At 35.2% G+C, this 18,072-nt stretch overlaps 4 protein-coding genes across 4 annotated transcripts; 1 reads left to right on the top strand and 3 right to left on the bottom strand.

Moving 5' to 3' along the window:
- Positions 1-252: 252 nt before the first annotated feature.
- LOC144574433 (Protein kinase superfamily protein) lies at positions 253-7,584 on the bottom strand. Its single transcript, XM_078324401.1, has 21 exons — positions 7,201-7,584; positions 7,059-7,103; positions 6,450-6,488; positions 6,185-6,355; positions 5,881-6,033; positions 5,522-5,557; positions 4,429-4,472; positions 3,950-4,040; positions 3,576-3,617; positions 3,310-3,418; positions 3,111-3,225; positions 2,630-2,679; positions 2,465-2,543; positions 2,336-2,386; positions 2,099-2,240; positions 1,969-2,013; positions 1,638-1,742; positions 1,480-1,521; positions 1,119-1,304; positions 850-969; positions 253-578 (listed from the first exon to the last, which is right to left on the bottom strand). Exons 1-21 carry the CDS (start codon positions 7,540-7,542, stop codon positions 474-476), a joined length of 2,112 nt encoding a protein of 703 aa, XP_078180527.1. The 5' UTR covers positions 7,543-7,584; the 3' UTR covers positions 253-473.
- A 293-nt stretch (positions 7,585-7,877) lies between these two features.
- Positions 7,878-10,397, top strand: LOC144574024 (uncharacterized). The gene is made up of 10 exons (XM_078323843.1): positions 7,878-8,094; positions 8,448-8,543; positions 8,727-8,801; positions 8,925-8,993; positions 9,102-9,178; positions 9,295-9,383; positions 9,472-9,601; positions 9,716-9,806; positions 9,890-9,955; positions 10,042-10,397. The coding sequence occupies exons 1-10, from the start codon at positions 7,933-7,935 to the stop codon at positions 10,159-10,161; spliced, it is 975 nt and encodes a 324-aa protein (XP_078179969.1). The 5' UTR covers positions 7,878-7,932; the 3' UTR covers positions 10,162-10,397.
- A 103-nt stretch (positions 10,398-10,500) lies between these two features.
- SEP2 (stress enhanced protein 2) lies at positions 10,501-11,698 on the bottom strand. Its single transcript, XM_078323844.1, has 2 exons — positions 11,205-11,698; positions 10,501-10,972 (listed from the first exon to the last, which is right to left on the bottom strand). The coding sequence occupies exons 1-2, from the start codon at positions 11,541-11,543 to the stop codon at positions 10,706-10,708; spliced, it is 606 nt and encodes a 201-aa protein (XP_078179970.1). The 5' UTR covers positions 11,544-11,698; the 3' UTR covers positions 10,501-10,705.
- A 4,655-nt stretch (positions 11,699-16,353) lies between these two features.
- Positions 16,354-17,312, bottom strand: LOC144574169 (MIZU-KUSSEI-like protein (Protein of unknown function, DUF617)). The gene has a single exon (XM_078324052.1). The coding sequence runs from the start codon at positions 17,289-17,291 to the stop codon at positions 16,557-16,559; it is 735 nt and encodes a 244-aa protein (XP_078180178.1). The 5' UTR covers positions 17,292-17,312; the 3' UTR covers positions 16,354-16,556.
- Between the last annotated feature and the right edge of the window lie 760 nt (positions 17,313-18,072).

The following is an 18,072-nucleotide window of genomic DNA, read 5'->3' as shown; positions in this document are numbered from 1 at the left end:
CAACCCAAATAATATATTTATATGGGTCAGTACTAACTATTTAAGTTGTTCTAGTTCTGCATGATTAACTTAATGGTTCCAGCATTGTGAAATTTGAATTTTAGAATGTTTCTTGAGATTTGCACAAAGCGAGATTTAATGATGTAATATAGAACCATTCTCATCCTAAGTGAATGGTCCCGCACAGGAGATTATATGAATTGGACCTAGGCAGAAAATAAAAAATATACCCCCCTAATTATGAGTCTCCAATTTTTATGTTTTAGGGAGCACAACAGAAGAATTACTATGAATCATCAATTTCGCTAACTTGAGATCCATTTTAAAATATTTACTATAGGGACTCAAGCTTACATTTGTGTTAAAAAAGAGAGGTGCTGATCTATTATTCTATTATAACAGTATTGACTAATCATGAAAATTGTTCAATAGATTATCAGATAAATTTTAAATTACTTGAAGTAAAAAATCTCTCAAATGAAAAGCTTTCGGATTGTTCTTGCTACAGCTCGAGATAAAAGTCTCCCTGCTAAATCTACTGGCAATCGAAGCAATTGCTCTTGTGACTCTGAAGGTAACTGCAAAAATAAATAATAATAATCACAATCATCTATGTGAGAGGTGTGAGAAATCACAGGTTCTAAATCCGGATGGAGATCACATCCTTGTGGATATTAAACTAGTTGGGTGGCTCGACTCCCAACTTCACTAAAGAAAAAATAGTCAACAATCATCATCATTTGAGTAGTACTAGAAGTTTAACAATTGCAGATAATGTGTGGTTTGTCCTTCAGCTGAGTTTGACCTAATTCCAACATTCATTTTTTTTTTTTTTTTTTAATTTCGTACCTCAGGAATAACAGAAACTATACGTAACAGATCTGGTGGAGATGTCATCTCATTTAACACAAGAGAAACCTCCTCGGCACTGTTAATTGTAGTCTCCTCAGCATAGCTATCCTTAAGTTGCTGAAAATGTAAGAAGCCAAATAAATAATCACAAGCTAACTCGAGTAGAAATATAGTTCAGGTGGGTATTCAATTACATGTTCTTCAGACTAAACATGAAACTGAATACAGTTTAAATAAAAATGCACGAAAGCTGGAAAATTTTATACTTGAACTTCACTCCTGGGCTTCTGAAGTGTTGATAATATCACGAGAAGGCGACGCAAAGTTCTCAAGTTTGTTATATCCTCTTGTCCCATTGTTGGGGATGATGGTGTAGGTATAAAAAATGGCAATCTCGAAGCAGTTGTCAATGTAACTGATTCAACGGTGGCCACACTAAGAGCATCTATTCCCTACATGATAAATGACTATTAATTACCAAGGACAAAATTTAGGCGCTAGCTACGTCATCTGAGCACTTGCTGCTTTATAAGTGTACAGTAATTAAAGTATAAATTTAATGCAATAAGAAAACACGGAAAATATTCATGATAAGAAATTGTACAGCTCTATAGGAATAGTCAATACCTTCGCAATCTCTTGCAAAAGTAATTCCCTCACAAAAGCACCCTATAAAACACGTAAGCATAACTTTCTTGATCAGTAAAATTTGAATACCTCATATTTTCCTCTGTTGCAGCTTTCAAGAGTAGCAAAAGAATTTTCAAATTCAGATTTAGTAGTACCTTCTCAGTCAACATGAAAGAGAGAAGTTGCTTAATTGTCCTGCTATCATCACTCTCTCCTGCTTGTTGTCTATCTAATGTTTCCTCTGTTCTTGCTCTAAGGGACTGAAACAATCACAGAGATCACTGCTACCGGATATGATCCTTAACAAACAGCAGGATGCTAAATTTGGCATCTGGCAACACCAAACTAGTTTGTACAGTTATACCACTACTACAGTGTTCCGGGCATGAAAATCCCGCATTGATTTTTTCAGCATACTATTCCATTTAGATGCAAATAAAATTGAATTAGGCATGTCTATCTATTAGGAGCAGTATAAGAAATAACCTCGGTTACTAAGGACTCTAGACGATCAATCTGGAACACTCTGTCCTGATAATACATAAACAACTATGTCAGATTTTATCAGTTTATTCTTTTTAATGTGTTGTGCTATTAGAAATTAACAATTGGGAACCTTGTACAGAAGAGTTTGCAATGTAGATCTGAGTTTTGGTGAGCTGTCTGTGAGAACCTTCCTTGCAATCCATGGGTACGAGCTACTCAAAACCTTGTAATTTGGATCGAAACCGATTGCAATTCCCTCTAAAACAGCAAGACTACAAATATATATATATTTCTTCAAATCAAGGAGATTAGTTTAAATTTAATATTCATAATTCAAAATTTTTGTTATGGCACTCAATTAATTTACCTCCTGATGACGAGGGAGAAGTATGAAGGTATCTGAAACTTGAATTTGTACCTATCAAGGGGTAATGGAAGGAAATAAACAATAAGACGTGCATACAAATTTATTTAAGATTTAAAGAACTATTTATACATTGTGACTCCCAGATCCCCTGATAGATCTCCAAAGCTTATGTTGCGAACTCCTCTATTGACAGCATTTTGAAACACGCCTGAAACAAAATAAAGAAAAACAATGTAATTACTGTTGCTTTATGTTAGTATGATATAAATCCTTAGCCTAGAATTAGAGGAGAACCTGTTAATGCCTTGGTGACTTCATCTTTCTGTGCAGTTGGAGGAAGAAGCCTAGAAAACAAGTTTTATGTGAGTAGAAAAGTCATCTCGTTTTTCACAAAGAAAAGAGAAAAAGTTTATCAATAATTAACACATAACCCAAATTTTCATATGCACCAACATATCAGCCAAATAGGCCAATTTATTAGCAAATTAACAAATGCTAATAAAAGGAACTTTTGCCAATTGCAACAATATAAACGCTCAGCATTTGAGATATTAACAATTAAGACTTGAATATGTTTTCTGGTATGTGCAAATAATATGCAGGTTTAGATTCGTCTGGGGGAAAATGCAGTTCAACATTGACAATTTTTCCCCTACTGACTCTTTTATTACTAAAATCCAAGCCATGAAGAAGACCAGATAAGTACCAAGTTGGTACGAACAGATTATAAGGTGATATGATTAATAAAAAGTAAAATATTTCAACATTTTCTTACCCAAGAGTAACAAAGTCCTTTGCCAAACCATCAAAATCACGATTTACAAGATGGAGGCAAGCTTCAACAAAACCGTCCCTTAGTTCTTGTTTAAATTCACCCATCATTCCAAAATCTAGCATAAAAAGAAGATACATTACATAGAAGCATTTAAAATAGGGTTCAGCTACACTATTTTTGTTCAATGGAATCTGCTTACCCAAGTAAGCAAGCTTCCCGTCAGATGATCGCAGGAGATTTCCCGGATGTGGGTCAGCATGATAAAACCCATAGTCTAAAAGTTGAGATAGGGAGCAATAAACCCCAACCTATGAAAAATTGAGAAAAAAAAAAAGTAAAAAAAAATATACAAAAAACAACCAATTTGTATAATGACAATAATAAAGTAATTTTACACAGCCATATGAAACAAATGAACACAGTGCTTTGACCAGATTGTTTATTCCAGTAAAAGAAGAGTTCAACCTCAACTAAATAAAGGTCTTTGACTTCAGATAATCTTTCTCCCTGCAGGGATAAGCACAAGAAGTTAATTTCCACGAAGAAGGATTGTGTGTTTCTCTCTTGAAATCTCTACATATCAATTCTGATCCCTCAAAATGCAAACAATTTTAAATATTACTCCAAAACCCAAAAAGTATGAAATTTCTACTTGAGAACTACGGGTTACAATATTTTTGGAATTTAAGGGTACCATTAAATGTCTTCTGGGGTCTGGACAATACACACCTTTTTGATGGATGAGATTTTTATCAAGATTAGGAGGTAAAATTATCTCTCAATTTCCAAAAGAGAGTTGCATTGCAAAGAATAGGAAATAAGTTTAAAAGGTGCACAACCTCCACCCATTCCATCATTAGAACACGTTGACTTGTCAGATCGCTATACATCTCCGGCACAAGGACATCTTTGAGTCCTCCATATAACTCCCTATAAATAATCAATGATGAAAAGCTCAGCAATGTGCTTATATAGAGTGAGATCATTAGATTTTTCCATCTTTGTCCTAAACCCATACCGACTGCCAACACAAAGTTTTTCTGATCAATGGGCAACTGATTCTTCCATAAATCTTTAGTTTTCCTATTACTTTTTAGGAGTACTTTCATGAAATTAGGGACTCAAGGAATAAAGTCAAATTCAAAACTTAACCTCATTTCAAGATGATGCACAAAATCAATATTTTTTTATCGAAGTGAAATTGTTCTTATATTAAAATGCTGACCACTCAAATGGTCAATAAATAGTTAGTACTATTAAGCTGCATCATTGAGAACTAAACCACACACCGACTTCAGATAACTAGAGAGATTTTTACCTGAACTTCTTCCCATTCCTAGCTTCAGCTCTATAATCCATCTCCTGCATTAAATGTGATTACCTGTATTCAATGTGAAGATCTAAGAATATACCATGGGACTCTTTTAGCCGAATTTATAAAATCAGGAACTACATTAAAAAAAGGAAGATCCATTTCACTAAAGTTAGCAGAACCAAGTATTAGAAGTATTGCATAAGCCTTTGAGCAGAATAATTCTCAAAATACCTACTTATGGCCAGACCTAATGATCAGGTCACATATACAAACATTCAGGGAGAGGTGCGGAGGCAGGAAAAAAGAAGGAAAGAGAACGAACGGGAAGGAGAGGGGAGGGACGGAGAGGGAGAGGGAGAGGGACAGAGGGACAGAGGGAGAAGGAGAGTATATGTGCAAAAACAAAAACATAACAGGGTCAGAACTCGCAATAATAAGAGTAATGTGCAAAAGAGTTCACCTATCACCTAAATTCCATAGTTGAAAGTTGCAAAAACAGCCCTCCATTCTAAGAACACTAACCAGCCATTTCCCGTTTGTGTTTCTGACTTCATACTAGCAGAGTTAAATTTAACTAAGACTAGTCCAGTTATTAATTAAGAGGTCAATTGCATGTAATCTCCCATAACAACAGAAGGTAAGAGACAAACCTAAAAGCAAATTATCAGTCCATTGTAATTTTTCATCTTTACATTTTATATTCATGCAGTGGAATAGAAGAAGGTTGGGAGGGGTAAAAGGGCAAAAATGGAAGAAGAAAGCAATGCAGTAATATGGACACTATTCCTTGCTTCTTTTTGGATTTTGGAAGGTACTGAAATAAAGATTTGTGGAGCAAAATTCAAATTACTACTGTGGCAAGTGCTTAAGCATATGTTAATATGGCAAGGTTAAGTGACAAGTAATGATCAGGGCTTCACTTTTAATGTCCTTACTGTTGAGGGTCTTTTTGCAAGTTCCAAAAATAAATGTATTTACAAAATACAAACTATAGTAGAATTGCTAATGTAATAGTAGTATCACAATATTCAAGCAGCTAACAAACATACTGAAAAGAAGTTATAGAAGAGAAAATAACTGAAAGAAAGAGCAATACCCGAAAAAGACTCGATGCCCATTCATCAAGCAAAGCCTGTAAATAGGATCTCAAACAAATGAATTCTTATGAAGCCCATTAGGGTAAATGAAATTAACTTCAGAACTGTCTAGATCAGAGATTTACCATACTAGTCAAAACTAGTATACATAACCAAATATCCAAACGGCCTGACCAGTATGACATTTAACAGGTTTTGGTCTGACCTAAAATCCTCTTCTTCTTTTTTCTTTTCTTCCGAAAGGATGTCTATTATTTGGTAGAATAAGCAACAGAAAGAGTCTGGAACTAAACAAAGGGCTGAAGCTAGAAAAGAAGTATATATAAAAAATAAAAAAAACTAAACCGGAAACAAGTACCTGAAGGTCAGTATTTAGCTTGCCAACTCTCCTTGCTATCCCTGCAAGGTACCTTAAAATATAGATATCCAATGAAATTGCTGCTTGAACCCCAGGCCTTTGCACTTTCACCGCTACTATTTTCCCATTAGCACGTAGCCTTGCCTGGTATACCTGGAAATTAACAAAATGAAGTACATGATCAACACATGTCAGTGCTGATAATCCTTTGCTAATTGTTCTTTTGGTAGAGTCAGGCACCAAAATATTGCCTGTGGCAGTGATGTCTTCTTACTAAAGAAGGAATCATAGAAAGGTAATTCACCTGGCCAAGGGATGCAGCAGCAATTGGTTTTGGAGTTATCTCAGAGAAAAGCATATCTACTGGCATACCGAGCTCCTTCTCTATTATCGTAAAAGCATCCTCGGTGGAGAATGGTGCAATACGGTCTTGCAATAATGAAAGCTCCTCAAGATATGCAGGTGGAATCACATCCTAGGAATTGCAACAAAATTACTCAGTTCCCAACTAAATAGTAGATGAGATAGCATTCTAAACCTATAGTGACATGGAAACCATATTAACTTACAGGCCGTGATGACACAGCTTGAGCGATCTTCACAAATGCCTGAAAGCTAAGTAAAGATGTAAGAAAACTCCATAAAAAATATATTTTTAAAAAATATATAATCTGATACAATGGATCAATTGAGTGTTTCAAGGAACATTTGTACAACCACACAACAGTACATGCTGGCACTGTACCTAACCAGTTCAACAAAAAGCTGGAGAGGTACTGATACTGCTTGTTGATCACTCCATATCAATTATGTCTTAATGGTTGGGACCCATTGACAATGAATTAATTTGACAGTCTTGCCAGTATCCCTCAAATAATCCAAAAAGAAATTTTAAAAAAAATTGTAGCCATTTTGTTAGCCTTAAACATTAGTAGTATATCAAACTTCATGCAGTTTGAGTGTCATCTGATATTTCATCAAAGACAGTATTATGATCCTTTGCAATGTTCAATTTTTCTTCTGGACACTAAAACTTGCATCAAATTTCATCAATTTTTATGATATAAATTGTAGTCCAAATGTTAGATTTTAAATTTAGAAGTCATTTTTGGAGATTACAAATTAATCCATTGTCAATGGACTGTCTAAAGTATGAAGTATAGTAGCAACTCAATTACCGGACCAAGCTCTAGCAGTATCATCCGAAGCTCAGCTGCTCTAGTCTGCAATTAAAAAATCAATCACTCTTCACTCATCAAATCTCACACAAATTAAAATCACTCTTTGAAGAATTTAATTAAGCAAATTTCTAAATCATACTTTGAACATCTTATCAGAGCGATCATTGATACTATCGAGGTACCGCTGAGCAAACCACCTGCCGAATGTGATGCTGATCTGAGTAAACCGTCGGAGAACCAAGAGGGGCTTCCGGCGGTAGATTCCGGCGATTACCGGCAGATTATATTCGGTCAGAAGCTGGGCCTCTGACAAAGCGCCGTTCTGAAAAAGGTAACCTGAATATTTGGTGAAGGCATCGTCGTCACCCGATCCAACTCTAATGGATGAGCGAGGAGATTTTAGTTTTCGCCTCCGCCGTTGGATGCGATGAGATGAGAGATAAGGAGTGACCTTGGCGGGAATGGGGATGAAGAGAAGCATTTGTGAGGAGACTGAATGTTTTCTTTTTTGCTTTTCTTCAAATCTTGTAGTCTTATATTTGTGATAAAGATGATAACACGTGTAATTTAAAAATAAATATTTCTACTTGTCCTGGTGCGCGAGTTTCCGTAAAATACTGAATTTGTGGATTGAACTTGAACCAGAATATTGGATAAACTGTTTTCCGAAAAATAATAAAAAGAGAGAAAAAGAGAGAAGCTGAGGAGAGAAAAATAATTATCTGATGGAGCTGGATGGGCCGAATAGGACATTATTGGGCTCAGCCCAAAATAAATTAATAGCAAATTAATGAGACATAAAACATCTGGCGCGCGCCAGGAGGTGTTATCTCTTCGCCTCCTTCCAACGGTGGGGAAGTAGCGAAGAAAAATGGCGGGTCTAGTCACCATAGTCCGACCGATAACTTATTCCACATCTCCGAGTATAGGATCACGAATTGAGAGGTCTGAATTGGGGAGAAAATGGCGGATCGGAGCTTCTTCTGCTGCTCCTGGGATTGATCTCAAACCGTTAGAAGCTGCTATTGATAAGGTTAATTCCCACTTCCAAATTTATTAACATTTTCAGTTTCACAAATTCCCAACAAATTTAGATTATGTAGTGGGGTAATGTATGAAATAACAAAGATACAGGACGCATATATATCAAACAACATTGATTGACTATATGCAGTTCTTTCTGGTAATTGGTACATTTTTTTTGAATTTGAGACTAAAAATAGGGTCAAGTTTCTAACCTATATATTGGTTATATAAAAAAAGGAAACTTCAACTTGGCTACATATCAAGCAGCTGTTCCTCATAACTGGTTTACCAATATATTGTTGCAATAAGCCAATAACAATATTTTTCTATTTTATAATTAATTTTATTATTATAAAACAGAAAGATGGAGATGCAGTAAAGGCGACACTTGATCAGCTGAGAGAGCTTGGCTGGGCTAACAAATGGAGCTCCCAACCATATGTCTCACGTCGTATGGTCAGTCCAACACTTCAGAGATAAATTGGGCTAGTGTTGCTCAAGCAATAATAGATAACATCCACACTGATTATGATTCTTTCTATGAAAAAACAAATGTGTATGTTTCTGTTTTACTAGCTTGCAATTAAATGTGCTGTGTGTATGGTTTTCAAGAAAGTTGAGTTGCTAGTTGTTGTGCAGACTTCTTTGCGGGAGCTAACAACTCTTGGGATAAAGAACGCTGAGAATCTTGCCATTCCTAGTGTCAGAAATGATGTAAGATTTGTGTATGCTACTCACAAATTGTAGAACATCTCGAGTGTTTTCCAAAAATTGCTTCTTACATAATATGACTCAAAAGTGGATTGTGGGTTTCATATGTGGTATTTTATTGTGCAGGCAGCATTTTTATTTACAGTAGTAGGGACAACAGGATTTCTTGCTGTTCTTGCCGGCCAACTTCCTGGGGTACACTGCATGCAATTATATTTTTTGTGTTTGTAATTATAGAATGTTTGGAGACGTTTAACTGCATGTTCTGTTAATGACTTGATTCTTCAATTGCAATAAGTTCAGGATTGGGGCTTCTTTGTACCGTACCTTACTGGAAGCATCTCTCTGATAGTATTGGCTATCGGAAGCGTTTCACCTGGGTACTCTTATAATATCTCAAACACCTCCAAAATCTAAATTTAAATAGTTAGCAAAGCTGTTTTGGTTTTCAAATTACCATGTTAGTGCATTGGCGCACATTATGGACTCTTCACAGGCTACTGCAGGCTTCAATTGGAGGTTTTTCTTCATTTTTCCCTGATTATCAAGAGAGGATTGCAAGGCATGAAGCTGCTCACTTCTTAGGTATTTCCCAGAATTACACCTGAGAAAATCTCTTCTTTACATGAGTTTTGTGGGTAATTAGGCTTAACAACTTTTTATTGAAAATCAGTTGCATACTTGATCGGCCTACCAATCTTGGGATACTCCTTAGACATTGGAAAAGAGCATGTCAATTTAGTTGATGAAAGGCTACAGAAGTTGATTTATAGTGGACAGCTAGATAGTAAGGAACTCGACAAGTAATTTTCTGTGACTATCTCTTTTACATTTACTAACAATACTTACATTTTTACTAAATTCATGTAATAGAAGGACCATTTGTGTAAAATCCTGAGATAAATTAGCATTACCAGATTAGCTGTTGTGTCAATGGCTGGACTAGCTGCTGAAGGTCTAAAATATGACAAAGTAGTGGGGCAATCGGCTGATCTTTTCAGTCTTCAGGTTTTTGTTTATTGATTGATTTCTTCCCCTGATTTTCTTTTCTTAGGATGAAACTTATACATCTATTTTTTCATGTGAACCAGAGGTTCATGAACAGAAGCAAGCCACAACTAAGCAAAGACCAGCAGCAAAACCTTACTCGATGGGCGGTCAGTTGTTTGTTCATGCTGAAATTAAGTAACTGTTTGTTTTCCTTTTACAAACAAAGGAGAGTTAATTTAATTTTGTAATTCAGGTTTTATTTGCTGCATCACTGATTAAAAATAACAGAGGGGCACATGAGGCTCTCTTGTCAGCAATGTCTAATAAAGCAACCGTGTTGGAGTGCATTCAAGCCATAGAGACAGCTGGTTAAAGAAGATATACTATTTTTATTTCATTTAAATGGATAGGTCATTTACTTGTTTGTTCAACCTGTACAGCAATTGAATGTCATTATAGGAGAGAAAGTTGCTTAAGGAGAGAGAAATGCAATATAAGCTTCAATTACTGTTATTTGCTAATTGTTTTTGGTCTCATTGACAAGAGAAGGATAACTTCAATAATGTAATATATGTCCATAATTAACAAGAGAAGGAAAATTGCATCTCATTGTAAGAAGTGACAACAGATTATTCTCACTACTAATTTACTGGTCACTTGCTTTGTTTATCCTGACTTCAACGTACCAGCCGTTTCAAGTATGGAGAACTTATTTTTGAAGCTTATATAATTAATTCATAATTTAGACAAAATATTATTTATTGCCTATTCCTAATACAAGATATGAACTTTCGACAGTTCTTAAGCCTATGTTTTCTAACAAACATTTACATTTTGGGGGATTTTTTCGCCCAAATCCCATGTATACTAACTACTTGCTATATAATAATTCTCCTCCCCTCCCTAGAAATTTGCTACTAATCCTCAGACCAATCATTCAGTTCGCTCTCATAAAACAGAGCTTCTACAAGGTTATCAATCAGAGAATCTACAAATGCATTGCAACTCAAGGTGAACATCTGGCCAATCCTATTTCGCGCGCTGGTAAACCATGCAAATGTTGCAGCAGAGGCAATGATGGCCAGACACACACCTAATCCCTCTGCCAATTGCGGCATATCAAGTTTCTTAAACAAAGAATCTCCAGTAACCAGTTCACTCGATACTGTCGCTGCAAATACAATCTGCACATAAAAAAAGTACAAACTATATATTAAACACGAAAGATTTACCATTTATTATTGATATCACACATGATCTGAACTATACAGTTTAAAAAAATAAAATATGCCAGATCATGTTATGGGTTATAATTATAAACTTGTAATGACTCGGGTTATGTTCAATAGTTGTTGCAACTATAGCAGCTGAAGTGAACTCCTGATCTCAACAAAATCAATCAATTAACTTATTTACCATAGCAAGGCGACCGGAGATGGTCTCGAAATCATGACTCTTCTTAGAGCTCTCTATATAATCTGCGAGAGAGGCGAAGAATTGAGAAGTATTATTATCTAATTGCCCCGTCAATTTAACAACTGCATCTTGAGTCTCCGGGCCGTACGATCTGAGTGTGCAGAGCCGGGGTTGAAGCATGATCTTCTTCGCGGCCTCGGTTGTGGGATTCGCAGATCTCGGTTTCGAAAGTTGCAAATCCCGCTTCACAGTCACAGCAGAGGCCGATTTCTGAGGTGATGATAGTTCACACACAATGGACTGAATGGAGCGGCCAGTGGCCGTGGTGGCAGAGGCCATCGTAAAATGGAATCGAGGAGAAGAGAGAAATGGATGGAAGGAAGAGGAAAACTGGAAAAGTCAAGATAGATTGCTGGAATCTCAACGAGTAACCTTTTTTAGAGAAGTAACTTGTGATAACGAGGAAAGCAATAAAAGCATGTCCGTGGGACCGTTTGGATGTGGCCATTTGCGGTAACTTCAACTACAGTTGGAGATTCCGTCGGCTAACGAGTTACCGGTTTTTAGATGAGCATGAGTGGGGTGGGGTGGGGTGTGGGGTGGGGGGGACCGAGTGTACTGTTTGTTACAATAAAGAAGTAAAAAAATATTTCAAAAAAAATATTTTGGAAATAATTTGGTATAATAAAGAAGTAAAAAATTTTGCATTTTTTTCGCAAATAATTCGTGACTCATGTTTTACTCACGAATAAAATATATTATATGTTTTTTTTACATTTTATTCGAAGTTTGATTGAGAAACATTAAAAAAAATGAGAATTATTCGCTTATATAGTTACTATAGTTATCCCTTGAGTGTTTTTAAAGAAATAAAAAGCTACCAAAAATGATATGTACTAAATTTAAAAATACAATATCATATCATCTATTTGTCTATTTCAAATATAATTATTTCAATGCCAAATATTGTGTTGCGTATGAAAAGTGCAAGAATAATAAATATTTCATGTATATCATTTTCACAAAAAGATGATGCAGAAATGATCTTATAACTTACAGAAGTAGTATAATTCATATCAATATACATTCAAAGATTATTTGTTGTAATTGATAAATTCAAATTTGAAACGTATCCACAAGTGATCAAATTAATTATTTGAAAGCACTACTTAATATGTTATTTTCATTGGTCTATTTTTAAAGAATATGTGATTACCATTTTTTTATTGGTCTATTTATTCAAAGGACCAGTTAATTTTTCTACAAGTAAAAAAAGAAAAAAAAAATGTGTCAATTCAACCAAGTTAACCTCTCTTCTTGCCAAAATAAAAAATACAAATAAATTCTCTCACATGAGCTATAGTGGAACAAACTTTTTTTTTGTTTTTTTTGTTTTGATATGGACTCGGCAAGAGCTAATAGCTATTTGAAGAAATCAATTAAGAGAAAACACTCATACAATGAGTCTTAAGAAAGAAAGACAAATGTTTCAAAAATTTGGCAAAACAAAAATAATTAGATCCCATTTGGGAGTGTTTGGGAAATATTGTAATGAAAATTTAAGTGCTTTAATTAAGGTGCTCTAGGACATGAAACAAAAGTGTTCTACTTTGCATTTGACAAATAAATTAAAAAATATAGCGAAGTAAATGCTAAATCACTTTAAATTATTGGTGTTTGATAAGCAAAGTAGATAAAGAGACTTACAATGATTAGAACACCAATTTTCTATCTAAAACGCGAAATAGAATTGATGTCGCACTATATATGTTAATAAGTGAAGTATGTTTATTGTTCGCCAGTACTATTATGTTAATAAGTGAAGTATTGAGGTTAAAAAAATTACAAAAAAAATGATAATTTAATGTCACTTTATTTATGAAAGTGTTTAAACTTTACGGCATCTTAAAAGTTTAAACACTTCTATTTTATGCATTAAAGCACCTTAAGTACTTAAATATTCAGAATACGAGTCTGGATGTTATAGAAAGTAACATTTGGTTTTTTCTTACTATTTTATTAATTAGTGATTTAATTGATTGCGGAACGTTATAAATCATAACGGGTTTTTTATATTTCGAAATATATCAAATTCATTAATTATTTTGGATTTTTCTTTAATTTTTTCTATTGATAAAAATATCGGGTATCCATGCACCCATACTAGGAATCCATCTATCCATTAAATTCTCATCAAAAAAAAAATCTATCCATTAAATTGGATGAGATGTCTATTTGAGAGAGATTCCTGACCGCTTGGCTGATGTTCCCATTGAATTCAATTTCCCGGGCGGTGATGGGATCCAGGTTCTCTCTATTGTCGTCACTCGAGGTTTTCCTGGAATCCACGTCACGGTATTTAGCTAATCCATAGACACCGTCTGAGCACAACGTGGCACTCTAAGCCTACAGTCCTGTTGCTTTCACTACCATTGCGTCCGATCAAGATCTAACGGCTTAGAGTGAATAAAAGTAAAGTTACCCGATGCATCAGTTGAGATCGGGATGGAAGGGAAGGGAAGGGAAGGGAAGGTGCGAGGGAATTCCAATCCTCTGAGATATCTCATATTTTGCGTGACTTTTTGGAAAATCTCAACTGTTACTGTACGTTCTCCTCGAATCTCAAAGTTCAAATAATACTGGCCCCCTACGTCACCTCCGAATAGGCACCCGACACGTCGGTCACGCAAAATATGAGATATCTCAGAGGATACGAACTCGGTGCGAGGTGCCCGACAGCCGAGTGTGTTCTGACTCGTGAGGTAAAAAGTAGAACAGCGCGGAAACTTCCAAGCCTCTCGCTGAGTTACACGTGGGCTATAATGGACCGGAGCCATTTCTTTTGAGCCCAACTGCGCTCAGGTTAATACCCTTGCGCGTAAACCCGCAAACCAGTTGAATTTTTAAGGCTCTAGGACTGGGCTGCTCCATGGAAACAGAGACTTCAGATATTTGTGTACTTTTTCTTGGTGGATAAAATTCCTACATCGTGGAAATGTAATATTGATTCTGTGCTCTAATTATATTTTATATTAAGAAAATAAATAAAATTTGATTTCTAAGTATATTTTAATATAGATATAATATTGAGTAGTTCAAATTGACTGTTTGAATTAAAGAAGAAGAAGAAGAAGATAGAGATGTGGGATGTCGTTGGAGCACAAAATCAATAGTATATTTTAACTCTATTTGAAAAAAAAAATTAGTAGTTTGTTTCTAACATATAAAAAAGTTTAAATTTTTTGGCCTGTTTCATTAAAAAAACTACCTGTTACGATATCCATGAACAATTGTCAAATGAGATAAAAAATTTCAGAATGGACAAACTTTTTAATTATTTTTAAAATAAAAATATTTTTACAATATTTTTGAGTAAAGTATACTCTGCACAAATATTATTTTACAATTATTTGTAAAAAATATGAACAAATAAATGTTTTTGAGTAAAGTATACTCTGCACTAATATTATTTTACAATTATTTGTAAAAAATATGAACAAATAAATATGCACCTACAAAACCGTTTAAGAAACATTGACTGCATGTATGTATATATATATACATACATATTGTTGGTGTATAGATGATTCATTAATTAGCCTCCAATTTAATGTACTTTGACTAGTGTTTACTAAATGCTACTAACATCAAAGATCATGATTTGATATCGACTGTAATGTACATGTAGCTTTCAATTCATTTTGATGTAACTTTCATCTTTTATATACGTGAGGTATACATATCATTCTGCTGGCATCATACTGGCAAATTTTTTTTTTTTTTTTTTTTTGATTAAAAACGTTACACTGTTGAAAAATAGAATAATTGAATTTAAAAAAAGAGTGGGCTGGTTTGGATTTTGCCGTAAATAGAATAATTGAAGCAATCTTCCCTCTTTTTTTGTAATTTTAAAATTCAACACAAGCTAGTACAGGCAGCTTTATTTATTCAAAGAAAACCATCCTGCGTTTTCACACCCGGGATACACCTTCTACATCAAAACCTGTAACTGTTACATGGTATCATGTCATCCTTGGTCACCGCCGGATCATCGACCTAAGCAATATCCCACAACAGGCCACCATATATCAACATCCGTGTTACTGGCAGATGTAATACTAACTGGTACATAAATGAACATAAGTGAACAAAAAGCCAAATGCAATATTTACAGGGTCTTAGAGGAATTGATAGAGAAGGCATTTTTTCTGTTTACTTGGTATATAGGCAGCATCCCTGACTGTAAATCTATAAGACAGCTCTCAACAGCATGCATGCTCAATCTGGTCTCCTTGCGTTGCACACTCATAATTGTACTTGGAGACCAAATTTTATATTTTTTAGAAATTTTTTACTATTTTTTAAAAAAAATTCAAAATCACTGTTTTTGATGGTCCAGCATTTTCTGAAAAAATAGTAAAAAGTTTTCGAAAAATATAAAATTTGGTCTCCAAGCACAATTTAATATGGATATCAACTTGAACGGTTCGGATTGACATTTTGAACTTTGAAACTAGAGATATGAACGCAAATTAAAACACCCACTTTAATTTGCAAAGCATGGTAGCCTTACTCTATATATATACATTTATTGAAAAATTATCAATAATTGTCAGTATAAATCCTAACTTTTCCTTAATTTTTTTTTTAATTAAGCGTCTCTTCATTAATCGAATCCTTTATATAATTTAACCTTTGGCTGTTTAAAACAAATGTTCAGGATAAAAATTCCGGGCATAATTACTAATTAGTTAATACCAGCAATGGTCAATTTTGCCTGTTTCTCCAATTAATTTATCAATTTGGTATGACTATACTGGTAAAGTACATATCATGTTCTGTTACACTTTAAGTAGACTATAGATTATGAACATGATGTAATCTTAATGATAAATTAAGAACTGGCTATACATTACAAATAGTTGAGAAACTAAGTAAAAGCTATTCAATATTCACATCATTCAAATTATAACAATGCTATGCCTGAATAACTAACAAGTCTTCACTTCTGAGATGCAATATTAATAACACATCCCATATGCATGACAAATTTGTCACAATCCATACAAGATATATGAGTTCATCTCTAGGGGTTATCTTTTGGAAGGAGAGAATCAGAGAACAAAGACAGCCATTTCTGAAATAAAGATAGTTAGAAAAAATTATCCATAATTTCAAATATGTCCTAAGTAAAATCATCTACCATCCACATCCCAATCAACAGTTTATGAACCATGTCCCTTTCTTTCACAGTTCCATCAAGTATCTAAGAGCTAACAACAAAAATCCTTCTTCAGAAAACATCCAACTTATCTCAACAAATGCCATCGACACTCTGACAAACCCAGCCATTCAAATTCTGACAAAGAAGAGGGTGAGCTCGGGACCATTCCGCCCGTCAGGACTGACCATGTATAGAGTTTCCGAATCACGAGACCCCACCACATGCTCGAAAAATGCTCTCACATATGCCAGCTCACCTTCTGCTCCCTCGGTTTCTGAACTACCTGGAAGAACACCTGCACCCATCGACACTGGACTCAGTGTCTCCATCACTGCCAGGTCCTCTTTGGTTGCATCCCTTCTCAAGCCATACCCGCACTTTTTCCCGTTACAATACATGGTCCATATAGGCTCCTCTAGCAATCCAAGTTGATCCTTGCTCTTATGTTCTGGATGTTTCTCGCACTCGAGCGCAATTCGTACCATCCCTGACCCTATTTCACGAAGTAATGTTTGTGTTTGTATGGCCAATTCAATCACCAATGAGGGGAGGCAACGTGATGTCTGCTGGAAAGAAAACGAAACACGGCCTCTGCGGTGGCCAAAAAGGGTACCGGTGATGCGAAGCGAAGATGATGATGATGACGACGCTGTGTGGCTCATATGTTGCTGGTGAAAATCACTGGATGCGATATGAGCATTGGAAATCATCTTGCATGGACCTGGAACACGTGCACATTTCGGTGTGAAAACTGGTAATGTGCGACAGAGAGACCGTAATATACGTACACCCCTGCTGGGGCGATGAGCTCGGCGGCGACGCTCTGGCTCAACAAGGGATAGTGTTGATGGGACCGGAAGCATTGGTTTCCGTACCTGCTCTTCAGATGATGTGTTGGTGGCAATTTTCTGTCCTGACCAACCCATCAGAGCAACTTCCGGATTAGGTTTTGCTTGCCTTGTATTATTGTTGTTGTTTGGTTTGGATTTGGAGAAAGGGAAAGTTTAGATTGGGTTCCCCATTTTATGAAGGAATAAGAGGCTTCATATGCGGTGTTTGAGCACTAATTCCACTTGGTTTATCATCTCTCAAGCGGTTTTGTATGAGAGATTGTGTGAAACTTAATTAATGTTGTTTTCATTGTTTGGATGGTTGGCTTACTATGTGGCGCATGAAGATTGAAGAGGTAAACAAAGGGTGGTTGGTTTAGCGCCGCTAACAAATGATTTATTTAAGGATAAATCGGAATGTGATTAGGAGATCTAGCTGTTTGCTATTTTCGGGTGAAAAGGTTGTTAACTGTCACAGACACACCTGTTTCATCGGGGATTTTGTGCATATATGGATTCTCTCAGAAAAATGTACTTTACCTAGTGTAACTATTTACTTATTTTAGCTTGTCTATTTGGTTGAAAGAAGCAAGCACTATATACTTCTTTCAAATTCAACTAGTTTAATAATTAATATGCAAGATTAATGTTTTTTATTATTTTTATTTACATTAATTTTGAAGTAACAAAATTTATACCAGTAGTTAAATTTGATGTACAAAATTTTCTTTAATTAATCGCCTCTTATGTGCGATCCGCCATAATACATTTATGATCTGGTACAGTGGCATCTGACATTCTGACCTGAACAATC

This window comes from Carex rostrata, chromosome 22, assembly GCF_964058835.1.
Source record: "Carex rostrata chromosome 22, lpCarRost1.2, whole genome shotgun sequence".
Classification (NCBI taxonomy): Eukaryota; Viridiplantae; Streptophyta; class Magnoliopsida; order Poales; family Cyperaceae; genus Carex; species Carex rostrata.
The sequence above is the reverse complement of the archived record's forward strand: the minus strand, read 5'-3'. Positions and strand labels throughout refer to the sequence as shown.